Source organism: Pogona vitticeps, chromosome 1 (genome assembly GCF_051106095.1).
Source record: "Pogona vitticeps strain Pit_001003342236 chromosome 1, PviZW2.1, whole genome shotgun sequence".
NCBI lineage: Eukaryota > Metazoa > Chordata > Lepidosauria > Squamata > Agamidae > Pogona > Pogona vitticeps.
In genome coordinates, this window is record NC_135783.1 from 293084233 (window position 1) to 293109176 (window position 24944).

General features: G+C 42.0%; 1 protein-coding gene across 2 annotated transcripts; it reads right to left on the minus strand.

Moving 5' to 3' along the window:
* RAPSN (receptor associated protein of the synapse) lies at nt 1-20959 on the minus strand. 2 transcript variants are annotated; one of them, XM_020799646.3, is made up of 8 exons: nt 20384-20959; nt 15204-15542; nt 12729-12887; nt 11924-12022; nt 11713-11835; nt 9465-9518; nt 7212-7411; nt 1-1527 (listed from the first exon to the last, which is right to left on the minus strand). In XM_020799646.3, the coding sequence occupies exons 1-8, from the start codon at nt 20597-20599 to the stop codon at nt 1455-1457; spliced, it is 1263 nt and encodes a 420-aa protein (XP_020655305.3). In that variant the 5' UTR covers nt 20600-20959; the 3' UTR covers nt 1-1454. The 2 variants fall into 2 exon arrangements, with proteins under 2 accessions (XP_020655305.3, XP_078246216.1); XM_078390090.1 differs by lacking the exons at nt 1-1527; nt 7212-7411 and adding an exon at nt 8534-8675 and having other exon boundaries at nt 20384-20938.
* Between the last annotated feature and the right edge of the window lie 3985 nt (nt 20960-24944).

Here is a 24944-nt window from a genome sequence, read left to right on the forward strand (position 1 = left end):
TAAATGCTGATGTAGCTTTATTGATTCCAATATAAATAGTTTACAGAAAGTATAAATATATTGCTGACAACACCACAATCACAGACAATTTAACTGCTTTTGCCTATGTAGCATCACAATACTATGGCAAAGGAATACAAGACAAAACAAGAACACTTTTCCTAGGACTGCCCAGGGGTTGGAAAATTTACTTTTAAAATTATAACTTCCAGAATCATCTGTGGCAGGAAGTTTTGGGGAACATAATCCAAAAATAACTTCCCCAAGTTCTGTCACCATCTGACTTTATACCATCTCAACAGACTTTCCCACAAAGAAACAAAGTCCTGTGGGTACCGTAAGTGGTGCCCCGCTTGACGACGTTAATCCGTTCCGTTAAAATCGCTGTTAAGCAATATCGTCGTCAAGGGAAAGAAAAAACCCATTGAAATGCATTGAAAACCGGTTCAATGCGTTCCAATGGGTGAAATACCTCATCGTCCAGCGAAGATCCTCCATAGGGGAAGCCATTTTTGATTGCTGTCTTCCAGAAGTAGGTCCGGAAAACAGCGGGCGGCCATTTTGAAAATGCAACAATCAGCTCTTTTTGATTGTTGGGAAGTGAAAATTGGTTCCTGAAGCAGGGAACCGATTGTCGTGAAGCAGATTTTCCCCGTTGAAACATCATTTTGCGATCGCAATAGCGATCACAAAAACCTCATTGTTAAGCGATTTCATTGTCTACCGGGGTAAACGTGAAGCAGGGCACCACTGTAAATGGAGTTGATTTCAGACAAAGAGGATCTGCTGCTCTGGAAATAATTTGAGGTGTACACCTGTACATAAAAAATTGACACACAACAGAAAAGCATGCTGCTAAAGGACAAGGAGACATGACAAAACTCAGTGTTTTCAGCTTGAGTTTGTTATGCAAAGGGTGCTAAAAAGAACCCTATTTTATACTGTTGATATGTTGATTTTCCAAAGCACAGGCAGGCAACTGGTGTGCTCTTGACTAGACAACATGAGGTAGGGGCTGAATCACAAAATGAGAAAGAAGCCTCCAGCAATACCAGGAAAACAATTGCTGCATCTGTATAACTACCAAAAAGAGTTCCACAATATGTTGTCATGATCATTTAGTTTTGAATGAGGAATGAATAAAAGCAAAGGATTGACCCTCCTAGGCACTACCAGATGCAGCAGAACATGAGAATGACAGAATGGAAATTGTAGGAGAGCAAACTAATCAGCTCCCTTGAAGAAACAGAAGTGAAATACTATTTGTGACCATTGGCTGTGTGAAGAAGATGCCCTCAAATTTCTGCGGCACACATCTGTTGCATGCATTCTACAGAAGAACTTCTGCCTGTACTATGTATGGATTTGCCTTCTCCACGTTGTGTGCCAAAAATGCTCTGGTGCTCTGCTTTCTCCGCACCTTTCAAATGAGCCCATATCATGGATTCAGGAGATCACACAAATCCTGGTTTCACTGATGCACGCTGGCAATTGGGGCAACCACGTGTCCCGTTGGTCTGGAGGCACCTGCAGTGGAAACAACAGCACACAGTTCAATCGATACTTCTGAAGAAAGCAGGAAAAAAGTTAAAGCCTTCTTTTGCTGTGGCTGCTTCCATTCACAGGTTTGCGAATAATTATTATTAAAAGAAGAACCATTTCCTGCCTTTTTGTTTGTAACAAAATATACCGTAATATTGATGCCAGTCCATTAAAAACAGTTAAATCAACAAAGCATAATTACAAACACTTTAAAATGTTCATTGAGCCTTCCCACTTTAGATTTGTTTTAAAAGCACCCTCACACTAACTATAGCTCTGTACATGAAACTATCTGATATCTTCATGAAGTGAACCTCTAGCAGATATGGAAGTTATTTTAACAGCTGTGTGTGTCTTTGGTATGGAAGGTGTCTTACAATGATCTCCAAGTATTGCTATTAATATTTTGACCTCTTAAGTTTTGCTACGCTATCTAGAGAATGTTTAGAAGTGATCAGGAAGGGTGAAAGGATACCACATGAATGGATGGCCAAGTGAGTGGATTTCTGCTCACACTGCAGAATTCTTCTTTTTCCTGCCAAATGTGCTCCATGGGTGCAACGAGTCCCAAAAAGAGGTTTAGAGACAAATAACAACTGCAGGGGAGGGGGAGAAATCTGTTCCTCTGGTGCTGCCTCCTCTGCTAACAGAAGACACAACCCTGATACAACCCTAAACCTGTGGGAAAGGTGTGATGTTAATCCCTCATCAAGCAAGGTGGTTCCCTAGCATTTTCTTCCTTTGTTATCTGTAACCAGAGATTGGAGCTACTTAAACACTTCATATATTTACAACTGAGAAAACCAGTGTAGTATAGTGGCTATAGAGTGTCAGAGTAGGACTAAAGAGATGTGGGTTCAAATCTCTGCTCGGCCAAGGAAACTCACTGAGGGATGACAGTGGTGTACTACACCTTCCACACCTCACATACATTCAAAACCCTGTTAGGGTTGACATAAGTCGGAAATGACTTGGCAGCACATTAACAACAACAAATGTATTTAACAGAGCACTGATTGGCAGGCACGGAAACTTGCATAGAACAGGATAGGAACGTTTTTGTGTAGAATTGGGCTGTAGTTTTTCAGGCAGTAAACTTGTTTGCCTGGGGCGTCTTCTGACATACTACATAGAATTGAGTAGTGCTTTGTAAGCTCAGTGAAAAAGTGGTCCAATTGGTAAAAAATAAATATGGCTCCACTTAACATTTAAAAAATGTTAATTCAGCCCCTGAGCTGAAAAGGTGTGGGTATGAAAATATCAGGGATGGGCTGGCTTGCAATAGCTTGTAAATCATGGAGTCAGCGGGAAAAGGAACAAACCAGTCCATCCCCAGAGAAGAACAAACGGCAGTCAAATCCTTGTCTGATTGCTCCCGAAGTTGAACTTAATTCCAGTCAATTTCAGTGGGACTTGTGTCATCAACAACTTGTCCCACTGATTTCAACTAAAATGTAAATTGAACTAACTGTGTCTGGATTCAGTTTATTTTTTTGTTCCCTGACCACACTGAGAAATTAGTAGAGTAATGGAAGTGCTAAGTATCAGGAGGCTGTTTTAAAAGAGGATTGATTAATCTCTGTTCCTTTCTCAGTAATGCAGTAAGGTAAAGGTTCCCCTTGACATTTAGTCCAGTCATGTCTGACTCTAGGGCGCAATGCTCATCCCCGTCTCCAAGCCGCAGTACCAGCGTTTGCCCGTAGACTGTTTCCGTGGCCAGTGCGACTTAGACACGGAATGGCGTTACCTTCCTACTGTGGTGGTACCTATTTATCTACTCGCATTTATGTGCTTTCAAACAGCTAGGTTGGCAGGAGCTGGGACAAGCGATGGGAGCTCCGTCATGTGGATTCGATCTTAAGACTGCTGGTCTTTTGACCTTGCAGCACAGAGGCTTCTGAAGTTTAACCCGCAGCGCCACCATGTCCCCTTCAGTAATGCAGTGGCTTATAGTAAATACTGGGAGGGAGGGGGGACGGGAATCCTTCATGGATTATTTTGTCCTAATACATATTTTAATGTCACATATCAAATTAAAAATTAGTCCCATCTCTGTTATGTTTTGTTGTTTCTATTTCAATATCTGGTACATAGGATGCTTTCTTTTTCAGTAAAGAAAGCTGAGCAACTTTACTGCAATTTGTGGTTCATGAGCCCACATAAGGTGCTAGCACTGGTGGAGTTACCAACCTGTTCACAGATGCTTTGCCCTCCTATTTACTATGTGCTAAAGTTAGCTATGTCTGATAGTGATTGCCAAGATCATTCAGCCATGAGTTCATTTGCTATTTTTCTTTTCATGCTGGCAATGAAGCTCTCTTTGTTTACATTCAGACTTCCAAGCTGCTCCCTCAACTTCCCTATTCATGCTACGGACGTTTTCAGACAAGGCTTTCATTGTGTAATCCATGTGGCTCATGCATGGAATTTTGCAAGAGGTACAGACAATGGCATATTGTATTTGTGGTCTTTCTATGTGCTCTATTTTTTTTCTTGCAAAGCACATCATTCAAGGAAGAAAAGAAGGAATAGTTGTGTGATGCCTTTTCATTTGTATTGTTAAGAGTCCACCTTACAAAGAAGCACCCAAAGTTGCCACAAAACAGGGTGATGCTTGATGTTTCTTTTCTGACCTGTTCCCTGTTGCATTTTCCATCACTCTCCCATGCAGTAGACAACACATTACTATCTAACATCAATGTCTCAGGGTGTGTGTCACTGCGTGCATGTAGAGCATTCTAAACCTAAATTTAGTTATGACTTTGGAATAGAAGATCTTCAAATAACATATGACTTTATGCTTCTATGTATTTATTTTCATTTGGCAGATACTAAACACAGTCTGTCTGTTCTTCCTCTAACCCAATTTCACTATGGTTATGCCGTGTAACATAGTCCAGCTCCTGCTATACAATAAAATTCAGTATATCTTACTCTCTGCCTCACTACAAAGTTGTAGTAATTCCATTAATAGCCATAGTAAGAATGCTTATTTTTCTTCCTCTCAAACCACATTATCCATTTATTAGTGAAAAGATTAATTTTCTAAATTACATTTTTTAAAACTCAGGATTCAGCCTTTTGGACTGGCTGATCAGATACCACAATCTTTGGGGTTATGATTCTATACATCAGGCTGGGAAGAGAGATTCCATCCTTGGGAATTTGCACTCCAGAGTCTGATCTCTTGTCCTAATTTTGCCCTGGGGTAACAACGTTGACTATGCAAAGGCCTTTGACTGTGTGGATCACAGCAAACTATGGCAAGTCCTTAAAAATGGGAGTGCCTGACCACCTTATCTATCTCCTGAGAAATCTATATGTGGGACAGGAAGCAACAGTTAGAACTGGGTATGGAACAACTGATTGGTTCAAAATTGGGAAAGGGGTACCACGAGGCTGGATATTGTCTCCTGGCTTAATTTAACTTATATGCAGAATACATCATGCAAAAGGCCGGACTGGAGAAATCCCAAACTGGAATTAAGATTGCCGGAAGAAATATCAACAACCTCTGATATGCAGATGATACCAGTCTGATGGCAGAAAGTAAGGAGGAATTAAAGAACCTCTTCATGAGGGTGAAAGAGGAGAGTGCAAAAAACGGTCTGAAGTTCAATATAAAAAAACCTAAGATCATGGCCACTGGTCCCATCACCTCTTGGCAAATAGAAGGTGAAGATATGGAGGCAGTATTAGATTTTACCTCCATGATCACTGCAGATGGTGACGGCAGCCATGAAATGAAAAGACGCCTGCTTCTTGGGAGGAAAGTGATGACAAACCTCGACAGCTTAAAAAGCAGAGACATCATCTTGCCAACAAAAGTCAGCATAGTCAAAGCTATGGTTTTTCCTGTAGCGATGTACAGAAGTGAGAGCTGGACCATAAAGAAAGCTGACCACCGAAGATTTGATGCTTTTGAATTGTGGTGCTGGAGGAGACTCTTGAGAGTCCCCTGGACTGCAAGGAGAACAAACCTATCCATTCTAAAGGAAATCAACCCCGAGTGCTCACTGGAAGGACAGATCCTGAAGCTGAGGCTCCAATACTTTGGCCATCTCATGAGAAGAGAAGACTTCCTGGAAAAGACGCTGATGTTAGGAAAGTGTGAGGGCAAGAGGAGAAGGGAGGACAGAGGATGAGATGGTTGGACAGTGTCATCAAAGCTACCAACATGGATTTTACCAAACTCCGGGAGGCAGTGGAAGACAGGAGGGCCTGGCGTGCTCTGGTCCATGGGGTCACGAAGAGTTGGACATGACTAAATGACTAAACAACAACAACAAACGTTCCTGCTAATGTACATATACTGAGCTTTCAGACAATGTAAGAAATGTCATCAGCTGGAAAATACGTCAGCACAGCATCTACACAAGAGTATTGTGTACACTGTATTCTATTGAGGGTTAATTTTTCACCTGGATGCTTGCTAGAAATAACATTTCTGAAAAGAAAGCTCATGTGTTTGATAACCTTACTGTCTCTGGTTATGAGGCACCACTCCATAAGACAGCATACTTTTTCTAAGTTGTGCTTGCCAATATACTTTTTGAGCCTGGTTTTAAATTTCTCCATTAGTTTCCTTTTTTAAATGCACCCTTCTTTATTTACACAGAGAGCAAATAAGAACATGTGTGCCAAGCGGATTACTCTTAGCCACATGTTAGGCTTGCAGACTCTGGATTTCCAACACACCATCTTGAAAAGTTCCAAGTTTTAATCAAAACCTATGGTTCTAAACCTCACTGTAGCAAGAAAACATGTGGGGATTCCTGATTTTCCATGGCACTACTACATTGGTACATCTCTCTGACTCCCCTCACCCCACCTCAATTCATATTCTCTTATGGAATACATTTTGGAAACTCTAGAGATATTCAACAGTCCATAAATGAATGTTGGTTAATTACCAAAATGCAAAAAACAGGATGGTTGCTGCTGCTATTTGGTTTGATCAGAGGAAGGAAATAGATGTAAGATAGTAGCTTTTACAGGACCAGCTTCTTTCTGGTTGTGTTGAAGAAACTGGGTATTAGTTGATTTGTTATTAATATTCATTGCTTAGATGTTCCTTAGAGAAAGGTATTAAGTTCACTTGATTCCACACAAAATTCTAGGGTTTTTTAAAAACACATAGTTGGGCAAGGAATTAATGTAGTAAAAAAGGGGAAAGGCCCTACTGTCCAGTCCACTAATGAAGTCTTCTCCAGCGTGCTGTCCCCAAGGATGTGAAACTGCAATTTTCATAATTTCTGCAATCAATTCAAGCTATTTGCACAGAATGGTCAATTAATCAACATAATAAAAATAAAGAGTTTTAAAATAAAAAATCATGAACGTCCCTACAGAAATCCTCTTTGTTTCTTCCATGATGGTAACTCACAACAAAGCTTTTTTTTGGAGGGTTGGGTTATCTGTAAGTAGGAATGAATCCATTTGCAACACACATCTTGTTTTAATGCAATTCCTTGCATTAAAGTACAGTAAGATGTGTAGGTCCAACTGCCTGGCTTGCATTGTGCGTATGATGCAATTTTTCATGGCAATATAGTTTAAGCCTGTTCTTGATTAATACTGTATTTCCATTTGAGAATTTTTAATTCCTCTTTCCTTCCAGATCTGTGCCTTCTCCTATTTCCCCCCAATCCAATTTTTTTCCTGCTTACTTGAGGTGGAAGACATGGGAACAGGGCAATGCCTGGAGCTGGTGGTTCTTGTCTCCAATGGATTCCCCACACATGCCGCAGTAAAGTTCCATTTCTTCAACATATTCATGAAACTTCACCACATGGTGGCGAAGCTCCCGCTGCTGCCCTTTGGTGCGATAGATTCCTTCACACAAGCAGTGAATCTTCAGCAGGCCAAGCTGAACAGAAAAGGAAGATGGGGGTGGGGTGGGGGAACTCTGAGCAAAAGATTTACAGAGGACCGAGAAACTGCACTTGGACTGAAGCATTTTAATTTCTGATTGTTAATAACTTTATTTCTTCTTTCGTGCCCTTCGCTCCCTCAATTTAGCAAAAGCCACGTTAGTCTCCTGTCACAAACCTTTGCTGGATCTTTGTTAGCTTTTTTCGCTTAAAGCCCTGGCGCAGTTAGAAGTATATACCTCTTGTGACTAGACACTGATAATCTATCTTGATGAGTGGTCTCACAAAATACAATTTAAAAAAATTATTTAAAACATTTCTACCCTGACTATATTTAAAGCTGAAAACAAATGTACAAATACTAAAAAGGATCAAACAAATACCACAGTAAAAGATGGTAGACAGAAGCAAGATCAAAACACATTCAATGCAATAAGGCACTAGAATCTATTTGAGACCCCCATTTAGGTAGCCAGTAAGTACAGGAAATCTTGCTTGAAGAGAAAGGTCTTCGCCTGCTTATAGGAGGACAACAAAGATGGGGCCAGCCTGACCTCCTGTGGGAGGGAGTTCCAGAGTCTGTGAGCAGCAACAGAGAAGGCCCTCTCCTGGGTCCCCACCAAGCATACCTGTGAAGGTGGTGAGACTGAAAAGAAGGCCTCTCTTGATGACCTTAACACCTGGGCAGATTCATAATGGGAGACGTAGTCCTTGAGATAACTTGGACTCAAGCCATTTAGGGCTTTATAAGTTAGGACCAGTATTCTGAATTGTGCCCAGAAACAGATTAGCAGCCACTGGAGCTGCCATAACAGGGGTGAGATAAGGTGGAGGGGATTATGTAATCCCTGTGACCAGCCCCATTTAGCAATCTGGTTGCCACATTTTGGATCTGATGACATTTCCAAGCATATTCCAGAGGCAGCCCTACATACAGCATGTTACATTAATCCAGCTGTGATGTGATGAAGGCACGAGTCACCATGGACAAATCAAACCTTCCAAGAACAGGCACAGGTGGTACACTATCTTTAATTGTGCAAAATCATTCCTGGCCACTACTGAAACCTGAGCTCCAGAGACGAATCCAGGAGCACCCCCAAGCTGTGTACCTGTGTTTTTTAAGAGGGAGTGTCATCCTATCCAGCACAGGCTGGATCCCTGTTCCTTGATCTGCCTTTCAACTGACCAGGAGCACCTCTATCTTGTTTGGAGTACGTTTCAGTTTATTCACCCTCATTACCGACCTCAGACTCTGACCTAGAGAAGAAACAGCTTCCTCAGATTTTAGACAGCAAGGAGAGATAGATTTGGGTGTCAGCTGCATACTGATTACTTAAGCCTGGTAGAAGCATCTCTTTTTCCATATTCATTATTCACAATTACTGTTTGCCATAAACAACAGAAGAAAAAAGCAAATGGTCCTGTGAATTTTTTTTCCTTTTTAAACTGGCAGGAATGCCAACAAAAAAAAAAAAAAACCTTTCTGTAGTTTTTTGCCTTAAGTGCCAAAATAATTTGGGCTTGAGTACTATTTCCCTTGATATGTGTGTGTGTGGGGGGGGGAATATAGGTGGAGTGGTGCTATTAGCTGTTCTGCCTCAGGCGGCTAAATGTCTTAGGCCAGGCCTGTTGTCCTCTCCAGAACATTCATCAACCTCTGCCCTACAGAGTGGCTAAGTAAAGAGATACCTACCCTCAAGGAATGAAAATATTTGATCCTACTTAGTCCTAGCTGCTAGGTAGCACTTGTCTGGTAAGCTAGTATTCTCCCTTCCAGTCTCCATATAGAAGCAGCAGTTGGAAAAGCCATAGCAGCCAGCAATTTCTATGGTCTTCCTGGATGGTGGACATGTTATCTCACTATCTCTCCATAGCCTTCAAAAGTCTCACTGCCTCTTAAAAAGAACCTGACATGTTCTCATATATGTATTTTCTCTTGGTCAGCTGCTTTGGAGGCTGGCTGCCAGGCAAACAGACAATAAGTGTATATGCATTTTCAATAAATGATAGACTCTGATCTATATAGCAAGAATATGGAAGGCTTACCTTGTTTCCTAATCCCTCTGCCAGCTCATGAGCCTTCTCCAAGCTTTCTAATGCCTATGAAAAATGAAACAAATTGCATATCACCACAACAAGGAAAACAGAAGTTATTTCCACTAGCAACAGAGCTATATAGCTTCTGTGCATTCATCTTGTAAGTCAAGAGATCCATCATATGTAAAGGTTATGGTTTGCATGAAAATGACAGTGAAAATCTCACACACACACACCCTGGATTTCTCCACGGAAAAGTTTAAGAAGGGGAGGGGAAGGGTTACGGAGTTGTGAAGAAAACACAATGCCTTAACCTTTCAGAAAATAATTTAATCTTTTGCTAAATTGACATTGAGGTCATAGTCATTCTGCATCCCTTCCATTAGGAATTTAAGGCAAGTTGTGTGAAAAAGTTACCTCAGAATTGAAAGCTAGAACACTCAAAACACAGACCAACATCTCTCCATTTGCCTGATATTTTTATTCATGAAAAACCTGAGGAAATGCAAAAACTTGTCATGCTGAGCATGGAAGACATACACACATCTTCCAACTCTGAATTTGTTAAGAAGCCTGAGGGCCAACCCAGTTTGCCTCAGGTCCACAACAATCAGAATAGCTCTGAAGTCAATTGCTTTGCTTCAAAAGTGTGTTTTGTCAGAAGCAAGTGTACAGCCATAGTGTATTCAATGACAATGTTAATGTTGTGTGTCAGCAGCAAAAAAGGCTGATTCCACAGTAGTATTGTTAGGAAAGGAACAGGAAGATAACAGGGCTATTCAGGATATAGCAATAAGAAGTAAAGATGACCTGTTCCAACAAAATGGATAATAGGCTGGCTTTTAGTTTAGGTTTAGTTTACTTGCATAGTGTGAGGAGGCAGAGCCAGGACCTTCCTTATCAGTTCTATTACAGAAATAAAAACTAAGGAAGCCTTTAGGGTGCACATCTATTGTTTGGAATGTTTTCTAATTTGCTTATTGTTTTGTCTTTCTCAGTACAAGAGTTTCTCAACTTTTTGTATCATATATCCTATTAACTGATGGGCCAAAGAGTCCAAGTCCTGCCATGATAAAAACAAAAAGGCCACTTTTCCCAAGAAGAAAATGTATGCGTTTACCAGCATTGTATTAATGCTGAACTGATGGGCAGAAGGAAAAGGACAAAAGCTGAGCTATAAAGTTACTACCAGCATACTGACTGGGATACAGGAGAGAGGCTTCTGTGTTGCTGCTCCCAGGCTGGCCCCATCTTTGCTGTCCTTCTGCAAGCAGGCAAAGACCTTTCTCTTCAGGCAAGGCTTTCCCTCAGTAATATAGCCACCTGTGTGTGATTTTTAGATGAATTATTATTGTTTTTTTCCCCCTTTTTTCAGTTTTCCATTTCTCAGTGTGGCATTTTTTCTCTTTTTAAATATTTGTATAAGTATTGTTCCTAGCTTTAATATTGCCTTTTAATGATGCAAGATGCCTCTTCTTACTAATTGTTCTTAGCTTTAAATATTTTCTTTTAATGATGTTAACCACTGGTGTATACTCATTGTTCTAAACTTTAAATACTGTATTTCAGTGTCGGAAGCAGCCTTGGGTCCTTTTCAGGGAAAAAGGTGTGATAAAATATTCTAAATAAATAAACAGTAAAAGGAAGGGTAGATAATATGTGGCAGGCAGGGTTAGTAGCCACAAGGCAGTGGAGGTTTGAAATCGAAGTTTTCCTTCTCCTAGATGGGCTGCCTTCCATGGCTGACGAGCCCCACCTACCCGGCCTTCAGGGCATTATGTCATGCAAAAAATACATAAACTGGAATGTGGGTTGTGATAGTGATGGTGGCGGCGGCGACATTGCTGGAACCAGTTGTATTGGCTCTTGCCTTTCCATTGGACCATTTCAGCAATGTGGAGAGGGGGGATCTGCTGCTTGGGTAACAGCCTATCCTCCATATTACCTTACCCGGGCTTCATGCTCTGGAGAGGACACTCCTCGATTCAGAGCATGTTACCATAGTCTCTCGAGACTGAAGGATGCCTATGCTGATGCTGAGGGTTAGTAGAAGACAGTGGATGAAATCCAATAGTAAGTCTCTAGTGAGTACAGTCATTGATAATTTGATTCAACAGGCCTTACTCTAGCAACATATTACTGGATTTTCAGCCAGTGGCTGAAGTCTTGTTGTGCAGCTCTATGTGTGCAATGGAGATGACATCGTCATTGGTGGCAAATTGCTGCATCCAGTTCCTCAGTTCAGCCTGCTACTCACCTTGTCCAGTTCCTTCTGAATCATCCAGCACTTGGTCACACCCAGTAGCACCTGAATTTGTCCCAAACGGTTTCCAATCTCTGTCATGATGCTCATTGAGGAATCATACCGGGGGAAAGCTATCTGTGGTGTAAGAAAGATTCTCAGTTGATTCTTAAGCCTTGCAGCTCTCTCTTCATCACATTTCATAGGACAGATTTACAACACATACCTGTACATCTCCACGGTTGCGATGGATATCGGCAAAGCAGATAAGGCATTGTGCCTGCAAAGGACGATCTCCATGCTGAAGGGCAATCTTCATGGACTCCTAGTAAGATACACCTGCAGAGTCAGAATTTGCACCTTTTCTACCACACCCTAAATCTTGGTTGCTCTGAACATCATGCATTTGCTCAAAAGCCTGGAGTAAGGAGAACTTCCCCACTCCAAACAACACCAACAGATCTGCAAGGAGGAAGCAACAGCAGGAGAGGATGAACTATAGCAGCCTGCTCTAACCTGGTGCTCCCCTTATTTATAATCCCCTGGATTCCAGGCCAATGATCATGCTGTCTGGGGTTGATGGAAATTCTTGTCACATGAGGGATTCTAGACGTTTTAGTCTAAAACAGGATCTTCTCCAAATTCTACTCTTTCTTCGTAGTGGGACATACAGATGGGCTTCTGAAAACAGATCTTAAAACTGCAAGCAGGTTCATACGAGAAGAGGCCATCTTTTAGCTATCCTAGGTCCAAGTTGTTTTACAATGACATAAATTTGGAGACAAATTAATGGAAGACCGGTGCAATATTACGAACAAGTCTAGCCAAATTAGGTGGCCACTGCATTTTGCAGGTCTTCAAGGGCAGTCCCACATAGACTGTATTTCAGTAGTCTGACATAGGTGATTATGAATTATGGTGGCCAGATCTGCCTTCTCTGGAAGGAGGTGCAACTGGTGCACCAGCAGAAGCTGGGAAAAAGTGTGCCTGGCCACAGCAGTCATCTGACCTTCCTGAAGCAAAGCCTGTACCTCACAGCATTCCATAGCATCTGCCAAACGTCCCAGTTTCCGATAGGCTACAGCCATGTAGAATTGGCTCATTGCACGGTACTTCAGGCTCCAGCCCTTTCCGTAATCATTCACAAGCTCAGCTGCCTTGCATGGGAAGAATAAGGCTTTCTCATAATCCTTGAAAACACAAGAGACAAAAGCAGGGATTTAGGGTGATGTGAAGTAGACTAGGTTGGGTATATTATTATTATTTATTATTATTATTATTTATTATTATTATTATTATTATTATTATTATTGTTGTTGTTGTTGTTGTTGTTGTTGTTGTTGTTGTTGTTGTTCTTCTTCTTCTTCTTCTTCTTCTTCTTCTTCATTATTATTATTATTATTATTATTATTATTATTATTATTATTATTATTATTATTATTATTATTATTATTATTATTATTATTATTATTATTATTATTATTATTATTATTATTATTATTATTATTATTAAACAGCCAAATTATAACTTGGGCTCTTCAAAAAACATATTCCTAAACCATCCTAGGTTGTAAGATGGTGGGAACATCACAGCAGTGAGGAAATCAATCTCTCCCTTTAAGCCAACCACAACAACAGCAGCTGCAAGCAGCTTGCTATACTCTGCTCTGCAAGAAAAGGGCATTGCTCTGGCTGGCATTTGCCCTAAAACTGCATACTCTGGCTTCATCCATCAGCCATGGAACCAATGGACAATAGCAGGCTGCATCCCTGTAACATCACAAGTAAGGAGGATATCAGATTGGCCATTTATGTTTGTCAGACCTTACCCTTGCTTACAAGAAAGTATGTCTATGACAACCTTGGAATAAGCACTCTCTGTTTGCCATTCTTCTTCTCTCTACCAGTCTCTTTTTTCATTGTGTAATGCTTTTTTGATTGTAAACATAGAGGACAGTCACAGTTGAGTCACATAGTTAAGCAAATCAATTTGATCTGCACTTCCTGGATGTTGTCTGAAGCACAATTTTCATTCACATTGTGCACTTCTCTCCCTTCTATGAAGCATGTATTGGTTCAAAAATTGCATGTAGAAATATGTGTAGTAGAGAAAATTTGATATGGAATTCAATGCACATTTTAGTCCACTTTAAAAATGGTTAATGAGAAAATTGGACAAATAGAATATGACTGAGAATACATACAAAATCATTCACCTACCTCTGGTTTGATGGCCAGGGATGGTCATTATTAATCTTGACAACTACTTGGGCAATGTTGTTTGGTGGGAGAGGGGTGCAAAAACACTTTAATTAACATGCACATCTGCTAAAGACACTTTTATCTGTTCTCAATTCTCCCCCCGCCCATAAACTAGAAAATAAAACACCAGAGATTTTTGACTCATTTACCAATAGAAATGGGGAAATCTTCACATCCCCCTCTTCATTGCACATCATTGTTCTTCACCAAACTTCAAACAGTGTGGATTTTAACTGGAATAGACAACAGGCTGGAGAAAGACATGCTAGATTGCCCCCTAAATTGTCTGTGCAAAATCTCCCTTTTAAAATGTGTGTTAAAATGCCTCCCTATACAGTATTTTCATCTAAAGACCCAAGATATGAATATATGTGATGTTCCTGGGAGTTGGGGGAGGAGTGTCATTTCCTTTTATGGAATTTAAAGCGTGAGAAAGAGCTGAGCATAGGACAGCAAGAGAATATTTACATTACTTAGGTAATAATGACATATACTGTACTTATTTGATAGTCTTGCCTTATTGACAGGTATAACATGCCACTGATTTGAATAATGTGTGTGAGAACTGGTCACAGCTAATTAGACTACATGACTAAGCTGTGCTCTCATAACATAGTATTAACACACACAAAAATGGTTATATGCATAAATTCTTAGAAATATTGGGGTTGTTTCTCTCGTCCCACATTTAAGTTGGGGGAAGAGCGACAAATACAGTGGATATATATATGGTGGTTCCTCAGCATTCCTCTGCTCAGTGGGAAAACTGTATTCCCCCTGTCCCCGCCCACAGTGTCTGAGGGTAAACAGACGGTAACTCAAAGGCAAGATGTAGTGAATCTTCCTTTTCAGTACTTTACACACCCAGTTTCAGTTCTTACTACAGACAATTCATACAAGTCTCAAGATATGCCTAAGACTTGTCATAGAGGTAATGGCCATATTACAGAAAAGAGTAGTATATGGAGCAGCCTCAAGGCCTTCGCTTCAAGCATGCTGCTTCAGTGGTCCTAACCCTGCCAGCTTCTGATGATTCTGTTGTTGCCAAGGTCCTGTGTAGCTGCCATCCAACAGGATGAGCATGTATCTGGGATTAGGGGAAGTCTTCTACCTTTCCTTGGAACATCTCCCACATTTCACTATAGGCACTAAGTGGCCCAACCATTCTGTATACAGGCCCTGGACATTTGTCCCAGTCGCTCCATTTCTTCTTCTTTTCCATTCTCTATTTGAAGTGTACTAACCTTTAAGTGTGTGTAGAAATTCCCTAAGCTGCAACAGACACGGCACTCGAGCATCTTGTCATCATTGTTGTGTGCGTAGCGCAGGGCTTTCTCAAAACATTCCAAGGCCTTCTGGAAGACACTGAGGCCAAGGTACGCGTTGCCCATGCTAAGGCTGACCTGCCCATTCAGCTGCAGGCTCACGGTAGTGCCTTGCATGTTGAGGCAGGTCTTACAATAGGAAATGGTCTTTTGGAATTCACAGAGTTTCTCATTGCTCCGCGCCAGATTCAGGTAGCTCTCCATTAGGTAGTCAGGGTCCTCCAACTCCCGGGCAGTGTCGATCTGCACAACTGCAAACTTTTAGCAAGAGAACAGAACATTTAAGAAGCATCAAGTCTGGCACTAGAAATCGACTCTGAGTTATTCCAGGAAGCGCTAACCATCCACATGATGCATCATGAAGCACAGAGTTAAGAACACTCTAAGACAGGGGTCTCAAACTCAATTTACCTGGGGGCCGCTGGAGGCAAGAGTCTGGGTGAGGCTGGGCCGCATCACATTTTCCGCCAAGCAGAGAAAGAGCCTGAGGAAGCCACCCAGGAGTTTCCTTAGCCTGGCTGGGGTTCCGAGGAGGAGGAGGAGGGGTGCGCGAGCCCTCGTCACCAGCCACAACTCCCTCCGGCTCCTTCTTCACTACCACCACCAGCAGCAGCAGCAGCAGGATGAAGAAGCAAAGAAGGGAGGGAGCGCCGGTGACCACCTTGTGGGGGGGTAGGAGGGCACGACATAAAATTTAAAAAACCCCTCACAGAATTGCCTTGCCAAAGGAGAAAAGCCCTCATTGGTACCCACGAAATTAAACAGAACAGGGTGGGGCCCCCACAGGTGTGTGTGTGCGCACACGCAAACACACACAGGTCTGGCAACCTTCCTCTGAGGTCCCCCCTCAAAAACGGCGCACTCAGCAGCAGCAGCTACCCTCACCATGACAGAGGAGCAAACTTTGTTAGGCGAGCCCAGGCATCCTCCAGAGCTGAGGCGGCTGAAGCACAACGAAGAGGAGGAAGGGGAGGAAGCACCACCGGGCGCTGAGGTGGCTGCTGGCCAGGCTGGTGCTGGGGGTGCAGAGAGAGAAAGAGAGCCAGAGAGCCACTTCTCTTGAAGAGGTGGTGGCAGCTGCTGTTGGTGGCCTGGAGGCGCTCTTCGAGGACGGGCCAGGAGTGAGCTCCACTTTCAAGCATTGCTCGGCAGCGGCTCAGGCGCTTGGGGAAAAGGGCTAGTAGCACATCTCGCTTGCCGGCTCTCCCCCAAGACAGCACCTCTTGCACCCTCCATCCAGAACTGCAGCCTGCCAGCCGGCCGAACCGGCAGTTGCGGATGGAGGGTGCAAGAGGTGCTGTCTTGGGAGACAGCCATCGAGAGAGGTGAGGTCTTTTTTTTACTCTTGACAGCAGAGAGGCTCTTCGGGGGGGGGGGGGGAGGCAAGGTGGGGGCCACAAATTATCATCTGGTGGGCAGCAAATGGCCCCCGGGCCGCATGTTTGAGACCCCTGCTCTAAGAGATAAATCTACATCTGGATGGAAATATAGATCCTAATCTACTTTCTGCACAACCACCCTGCCCCAAATTATGCTGACCCAGTACATAAAGCCCAGAAGTGGTGGTTTCAGCAGATATAGGTAGACTGAAAACCTTCTCAACAGAGTTCTTACCCCATGTGTTGGTTGGAGCTGAAAAAAGGATGCAGAATGAAATAGAAGGCAGGGAACCTCTGTCCACATCATAAGTCATCCCCAGTCATTAGACACATTCTGTTTTATACACTTAATTATTCCATGGAGAGGCAGTGTGGTAGAGTTGATAGACTGCTGGAGCAAGACGCAGGAGACTTGGATGCTCAGCCATAGAAACTCTGTGGCAATGATTACACTACTCTTTAGATACCTTACATGTTGGGTTAATGTAGGTTTCTTGCCTGGCCCTTCCATCATCTCCCACTCTGTAGCTTTTGGGCCTGTAGGTGTCCCAAACTAATTCAAATCATATTGGTGGTCATTTGGGTGGCATGTTTGGATTAATCTTTTTATCTGAATAGAAATTAAACATGGTAAAGGCAAAAAGATTAATCTGCTGCTATAAAAGGGCTGGGCAATGTTTCAGGCCTCAAGAACCATTATGCAGTGCAATCTGGTGGGGCAGGGGTTACATCTCCCTTATTGCCTATTGATTGCTATAGTGGATCTTAAAATGCCTTCCAACCATACCAGTGCTTCAAAGGAGGCTGCTGGAGAAACAAGAACCCCAGCAGTATCAGGATTGCATTGGCACTTCTACCCCAGTGACTCCCAAACTTGGGTAAGCTAGGTGTTCTTGGACTGCAACTCCCAGAAACCATAGTAAGCACAGCTGGTGGTGAAGGCTTCTGGGAAGTGCAGTCCAAGAACACCTGGGTTATCCGAAGTTGGGAACTACTGTTCCACCCCACAGCAACGGCTACTAATACAGAACTTGAATAAGTTACTTTGCCTCCATGGTACCATGTAATTAAGGAAAATGAGTGGTTCCACAGATGTTTTTGAACTATAATTCCCAGAATTCCTCCCTATTAATCCTGTGACTGGGGCTTCTGGGGGCTGTCATTCAACAGCTGAAGATGTCCTGGTGCTATATCCTTTTCTCTGCTTTATCTTCTTAATTGTGAGCTTATTTACTTCCAGACAGTCTACTGTGCTTTGCGTGTAGCACTCCTGGGGACTTAAGTTTCATCACCATGTTTGCCGGTGTTTTACCCACCTTCCTTAAGATTGGGATTAATATGTAGCAAGGTCCCTGGGATCCAGGCTATAAGAAGCTCCCTTCAGTTCATAATGCGTACTCATCATGTGGATCTTTTGCTTGAGGTCTCTCCTTTAGGTGGAGCAATATCTTTTTCAAGATAATTAATGTCAGTTTCTAAACTTGATTCAAAGCAAATAATTAATTGCTATCTTGACAGGAGATGGGCTGGGGGTGGTGGATTTTTCTTCCACTGACCATCCACATCTCTTGCCTTATCATACAGAAACACTTAGTGAGACTTTCTGTTTATAAATTGTTTATTTCCTTAAGGCTCTCCAAACTTAGCACAGGCCTCTTTATTTAGACTTTGAAGTATTCAAGGCAAGAGCTGTATCATTTTCAGTCTCTTAATGAAGTATGTGTTATCTCTGAATATTAGCAATTTTAAATCTTTAAGAAATTATTTTCTCATTTAAAAATATTTACAAGCTATTTTACAATTTATGCCTTGTTCATTTCTCTGAACCTTTAGCAGCAGTTTCATCAATTATCTTCAAAAATTGCTATACATATTTTGATAATTTGGTACATCATTCACGTATCTTCAGTTTTCCTTACAATAACATTTATGCATCTACAATTATTGATGTTCATAAAAATATTCCTTTTTTGTAAAGAATTCTTTCTTGCTCTCTTTTTTGACATTAAGCACCACCAGTCTTCCAAGGTGTCCAGGGACCCTATCCTGACTGGTTTTGGATTCTAATGATTTGTTACTAGTCACCATCTTAACTGAATATGATAGACCTGTATTCCAAAACATCTGAAGAGCACTCTGTTAGGGAAGGCTACCAAAGAAAGTCTTAAGCATAATACTTCATTTGTGAAGGCCTGTGATCAAAATGAAAAGCAGCATATAAGTGCATGCAGCAGAGCTTGGGAGAGAGGGCAGCTTGAGGAAACTGTTCTGAAAATAACCCCCTTCCTTTTCATTCTTGTTACCACTGCATAGCTTGCCTATTCATTCTTTCCCTACAGGCCCAAGGGATCGTCTGAAGTTACTAGATGGTGAGGGCAAGATGAATTGAGGCAGCGCCTTCTGTTTGCCACTCTGGAACTCTGACTTTTGGTGGATGGAGGAGAGGCATCGATGAGACTGGTACAGTGTGCCACTCCTAATTTTCAAAGCAGAATGTTTCTGGGCCACTGTGCATGGATGAAAACCTGCCTCCTCCTTATCAAGCAATGCATCACACTCAACAAGCATCTGGTTGCCATCTCAGGAGGCCTGCCAAGGACCACCAAGTCAAACCCTGAACAGCTCTGAATACCTTGTTATTTCTTCATCTGCAAATTTGTGTACCTGTCTGTAGATCATTCATAAGTTGATTTATTTGTTTAAAAGTTTGATAATGTTGTATTATTACTATCACCATTACCACTAATAATTTTAAGATGTTCAAAAATCTTACATTCTTTGAACCAAAGTTTTATCTTTCTAGTCTTGTTTTGCAAATGTCAGTTTAGGTACTGGGGTACTCCATCTTGAGTCTCTATAAATGCTCAGATCAAACCTCTATGAAGGCTTCCAGTCAATGTTACATCTGCAAAGAGGGTTCTCTAGTGTTTTTCCAAAGGGACCCACTGGATTACACTGGGTGTTTGTCAAAAGCATATTTACAAGTACCCCATCCACCCTGGCACCCCTACCTGTTTGCATAGCACTTTCACAACACCCACTATGACATTCAGAAGAGATAATGGACAGTGGCCATTAAGAGCCAGGAAGAGACTATTCCAATCTGACCCTAACCATGGACCACTAAATTGCCTTTCAGAAGACATTCATCTTCATCCTTGCTCCCACCCCCTGGAACAATGCATAACAGGAAATAAGCTTTGGGTCCAACTTAGTATATATTAAGTCCTTTAAATGCTTAGGAAAGATGCTATAGGGGGCTCTACTCCTAGTATCAAACCAATGATATCATTTGGCAACCATATTGTATACATATTGCTAAATTATAATGGTAATAAACAAAGGAGTACTGACTATTGTTATCTTGTTGATGACTGAACCCAAGGATAGCCACAGGTATTGTCTTCTGAATCACACAAAGATAATCTGATATCCAAGCACTGCACTGCAAAATTGATCAATTACCAAAGTTGGAAATATCAATGCACTCCCAACAATCAATGAGCAGAACATCTTGTGACTAGAAGGGAAATGAAGAATAGGAATTTAAAAACCTATGCAACTGGTTAACACTTGTACTTGAGCATTTCAGCCAAATCCCAGCTCACGCTATATCTGGTATTTTAAGGTAGAATGTTCCTCAAAGCTTACCCTTTTCCACCCCCATATTCATCATGTAAGAGAACGAAAAGAGCATGCATTCAGTCAAGACCTATTTACCTTCAGCATATCTTTGTACCTGCCCATCTCTGAGTGAGCAGTGATGAGACATCCCAGCACTCGAAACCTGCCAGCAGGATCTGTGCTCTTTTCCAAAACTCGCAACCAGACCTGAAGAGCCTTTTCTGTCTGGTTGGACTGATAAAGTTGGAGTCCTTTTTCTATCTGCTGCTTTGTCTGGTCCTGCCCCATCTCCTTTAGGCTCAAAAGCTTCATATACCAATCTTTCAGGAGAGCAGACAGGTAAGAAGTCAAAAGGAAAACAACAACAACACACAAATGTGTACTAAAACCAGGTAGATTGCATGATGTGGATGTTTCCGGGCCCCAGGAGTCTCAGACGATTTGGAACACAGGAATGTCAATAAGAGATGGCAAGCAGGGGCATCCAGGTGTTAGGACAACCATCCTCACCGTCTAAGCTAGCATCTTGTTTGCAGCGGTCCTCTGAAAGGTTTTTATAGCCAAGATCCATGGAAGACAAAAGGAGGGGAAGACAAAACCAAGCACAGAAAAGAAAGAAGCCCTCTCAAGTGCTTGGAGTGAAATTCTATCAGAATGGCCCCTCCTGGGCCCAGCCCCTCCTCTCCCCTGGTGACAGCTGTGACCGCCAATCCTGGCCACATGACTTCACAGGAATGTCAGTCTTGGTTAACTCCCAAGGTCAGAAAGCAAGCCAAAGCTGGGCCTTGTCCTTCCCTGCTTGCAACTTTTATAAATACACTGAAGGAGCTACAGCTTCTTGCTTTCAGCACAGTTCAAAGCAAGGGCCTGTCTCCCGCAAGCCTCCTCTGAGCTAGCACCTGGATCTATGTGGAATAAATGTATGCTCGTTAGTGTCAACTGTTTCCCCCCCAAAAAAATAAATTCTATTTTCACACCGATTGGGTTTTAATGTACAGTGTCCAACCTGGAAAAAAGGCCTTGAGGTTGTGGTGGATAGCTCAGTTAATGCATCAACTTGGTCTAAGTTAGCTGCAAAAAAAATCTAAGTTGGTTCAAGGGAAGAGTAGGAGGGAGAAATATACTATAGTAATGTGATGCAAATCCATTTGGACCACTGTCATCTTTTCAGTCATCCCATTTCAAGAACAATATCGCAGACCTGGAAGAATATACAGAAAGTTCCCTTTCCTACAACCAAAAGCATTTAGAGCTTTTTAATACAGAAGAAGGTATGCCCGAAGGGGAAACCATCATAGAGTATGATGAAATTATGAATGGTGTAGGCAAAAATGGAGCTAGTCTCTCTGGAACAAAGGATTGGGAGCAGGAGGAACAACTGGTGAATTGCTACTGCCTCTCATTTTACAGCACACTGAGCTCAAGGCATCTCCCAGCAGCAGTAACTGGCATGGCCCCACCCTAGGAAGGCCCATTTCCTGATCAGAGCAAGCTGCAATTAATCTGTGACTTCTACAGCTGGAGCGCTGAAGTGGCTATTTGATAACACAACTTATTTTAATACCATGAATCTTATTAAGCTCATAGGAAGGAAGGAGCTTAAAGGGAACTTACTAAGCTGCTTCTTAGAAGAATGCGGCTTCTATGTATGTGGGGAGGAAAAGGAGAGAAGGTGTATTCACGCTACACAGTAGTAACTCCTTAATTCCCTTTTAACTGCCATGGTTCCCTCTGCTGGGGTTCATAATTTGGTGAGCTGTTCAGAATTCTGTGCCAAGGGTCCCCCTGATCTACCAAGAATTCTAAGGCCCTCAACAAACTACACAGCCCAGCAGTCCATAGGATGGAGCCATGGCAGATAAAGTGAAATCAGAATGCTACAACTGTGTAGTGTAGATACACTGAGAGGCTCAATGTTCATTTGGGGGCCGTATTCTCTTTTCCATCTTTAAATTTACTGAAGTAAGGCAGAGAAGTAGAAACTCATTTGCGCACAGAAAAGATTCAGCCTATTGGAGATACAAACAAGGAAACAGGCCAGTGAACTATGAAACCTGTCAGGAACAGGCATGTCGCCCTAAGCAGGGTTATTGCTATTCCTGTGAGTATAATAATTCTATTCTTGTACTTTTCAGTTTGGGGCAAATTATCAGCTAGAATGAATGCCATGTTATATGCATGAGAGAGTAAAATTTTACTTGAGTGTTTCAAAGGGCCACCACATTATTAAATGTAGAACAAGGAAAGAAAACGTGTGTCCCATCAGATGCTGATGATCTAGGGCTCCTGTCATCTCTCGCCATTAACTAGGGCCGACAGAAATGGAACATCATCTGCAGGGTCCTCATGTAAGAGTCTGGAAGAAATGGTATAAGACTGCATTTGCCATACCTACCCTCACAAATTCTTTTGTTTTAATGGCAGACTGTGTAGCGAGATGGCCCTACGCACATACAGAGCACATCATTTCAATGTGTCACAGAGACAAGTAAGAGTTCTTTTTCTTTTTTGGGGGGGTAAGAATTTGGGATGGGACTTTTAAAAAATGGAAAGAAACATGAAAGAAGCCCTTTTGCTTTCAGGTTCTTCTTGTCAATAATACAGTGGGGTCTTGACTTGAGAACTTAATCCGTATTGGAAGGCGGTTCTCAAGTCAAAAAGTTCTCAGGTCAAATCGGCATTTCCCATAGGAATGCATTGAAAACCATTTGATCCATATCTGCTCTTTTCCGTCCATAGAAACTAATGGGAAGTTGCTATTCCGCAGAGGGGGATATTTTGTTTCTTTTTTTCTTAGGTCAAGAAAGGTTCAGGGAAGGCAGGGAAAATACAGTCCAGGCAGTACAGTACCAGGCAGTCCGAAGACTGTCTCCCAATCCACTCTCTAAACGCTGGGAGGAGTGAGGAAGCAGACAGGCACCCTTTTCACTGGCCAACAGTTAACTGAAAGTTCACATTTTGCACTTTCCCTGCCTCCCATGTGGATTTTTTTCAGTTTGTAACTCAAATCTAAGTACTTAAGTCAATATTTTCCTATGAGAGCGGTTCTTAAGTCAAAATGTTCTTAACTCGAGCTGTTCTTAAGTCAAGACCCCACTGTAGTAGTAGTAGTAGTAGTAGTAGTAGTAGTAGTAGTAGTAGTAGTAGTAGTAATAATAATAATAATAATAATAATAATAATAATAATAATAATGATGATGATGATGATGATGATGATGATGCGTTCCTCCCAACAAGGGATCCAAAGCGGCTCACAACATTAAAATTCACACAATTTAAAAACACAGTAAGCATTAAAAAACAAATTAAACAATATATGATTTAAAAATTAAATTAAATGATTAAAACATGAAAATATGGAAAAGATTAAAATTATTTGCTGAAATGGGGTTCAGGGATTCAGTTGTAATTGTTAAAAGCCTTCCTGAAGAGATGGGTGTTTAGGTTTTTTTTGGGAGCATAAAAGGGAAGGGGCCATCCTGATCTCCCGAGGGAGAGCGTTTCATAGCCTGGGAGCTGCCACTGAGAAGGCCCTCTCCCGTGTCCCCACCAGCTGTGCTTGTGTTGGCAGTGGGACTGAGAGGAGGGCCTCCTCTGCTGATCTTAATCACCGAGAAGGCACATATAGGGAGATACGGTCCTTTAGGTAGCCTGGACCCAAGTTGTATAGGGCTTTATAGGTAATGACCAGCACTTTGAATTGGGCTTGGAAACGGACTGGTAGCCAATGCAGTTCTTGTAACGGGTGCTTTATATACTCCCTGTAGTTGGCCACAGTCAGTAGTATGGCTGCAGAATTTTGCACCAGCTGGTTTCTGAACCATCTTCAAAGGCAGCCCCACATAGAGCATGTTACAGTAATCCAAACGGGATGTAACTAAGGCACATGTCACTGTAGCCAGATCCGACATCTCTAGTAATGGGCACAGCTGGAGCTGTATAAAAATACATGGAATATGAGAGAAGGCAAAAATTGGCAGATTCAGTCATCCAAAGGACTTTGAGTGCTTAGCTCCTGGTTTTGTTTTCAAACATGTTTGGAGTACAGAACTAGATATCTCTTCTTTATCAGACACATCCTCGTGTCTGGAGTAGTTGTACTATCCCGGTGTGGTGTCACGGAAAGAGTGATGGACTCAGGAGACCCAGGTTTGAATCTTCGCTCTGCTATGCAAGCTCACTGTGGCAATGGAACTGGTAAAACCATTCTTTACATACTGCACTTACCTTGAAGGTCCTATTAGAGACACTGTAAATCAGTTCCAACTTAGCATCACATAACCACAACAAATTGAATTTGGGTGGCTGGGAATTATGATTCCACACATACACACGCCGGTACCTGGCTGTGGAGTCAGAGATTGGGAGTTTGATTAACCACCGTACATCCTATACCAGCCAGCCTGTGAAGCTTTGGGCAAATCAGAGTAACCCCAGATGAAGGAAATTATAAAATATTTCTGAGTATTCTATAGAAAGCCCTGGAAAAGGCTGCCATAAAGTTGGAATCAACATGACAGCAAGTAATTATTATTTATTATTAATGTGAAAGAGCATGAACACTGGAGGAAGTGACATAGAAAGTTAGTGAAGACATGAAGAAAAAGAACTGAATGTGGGGGGCGGGAAGAACTCACAGAAAAGTGAAGGAGGCTGT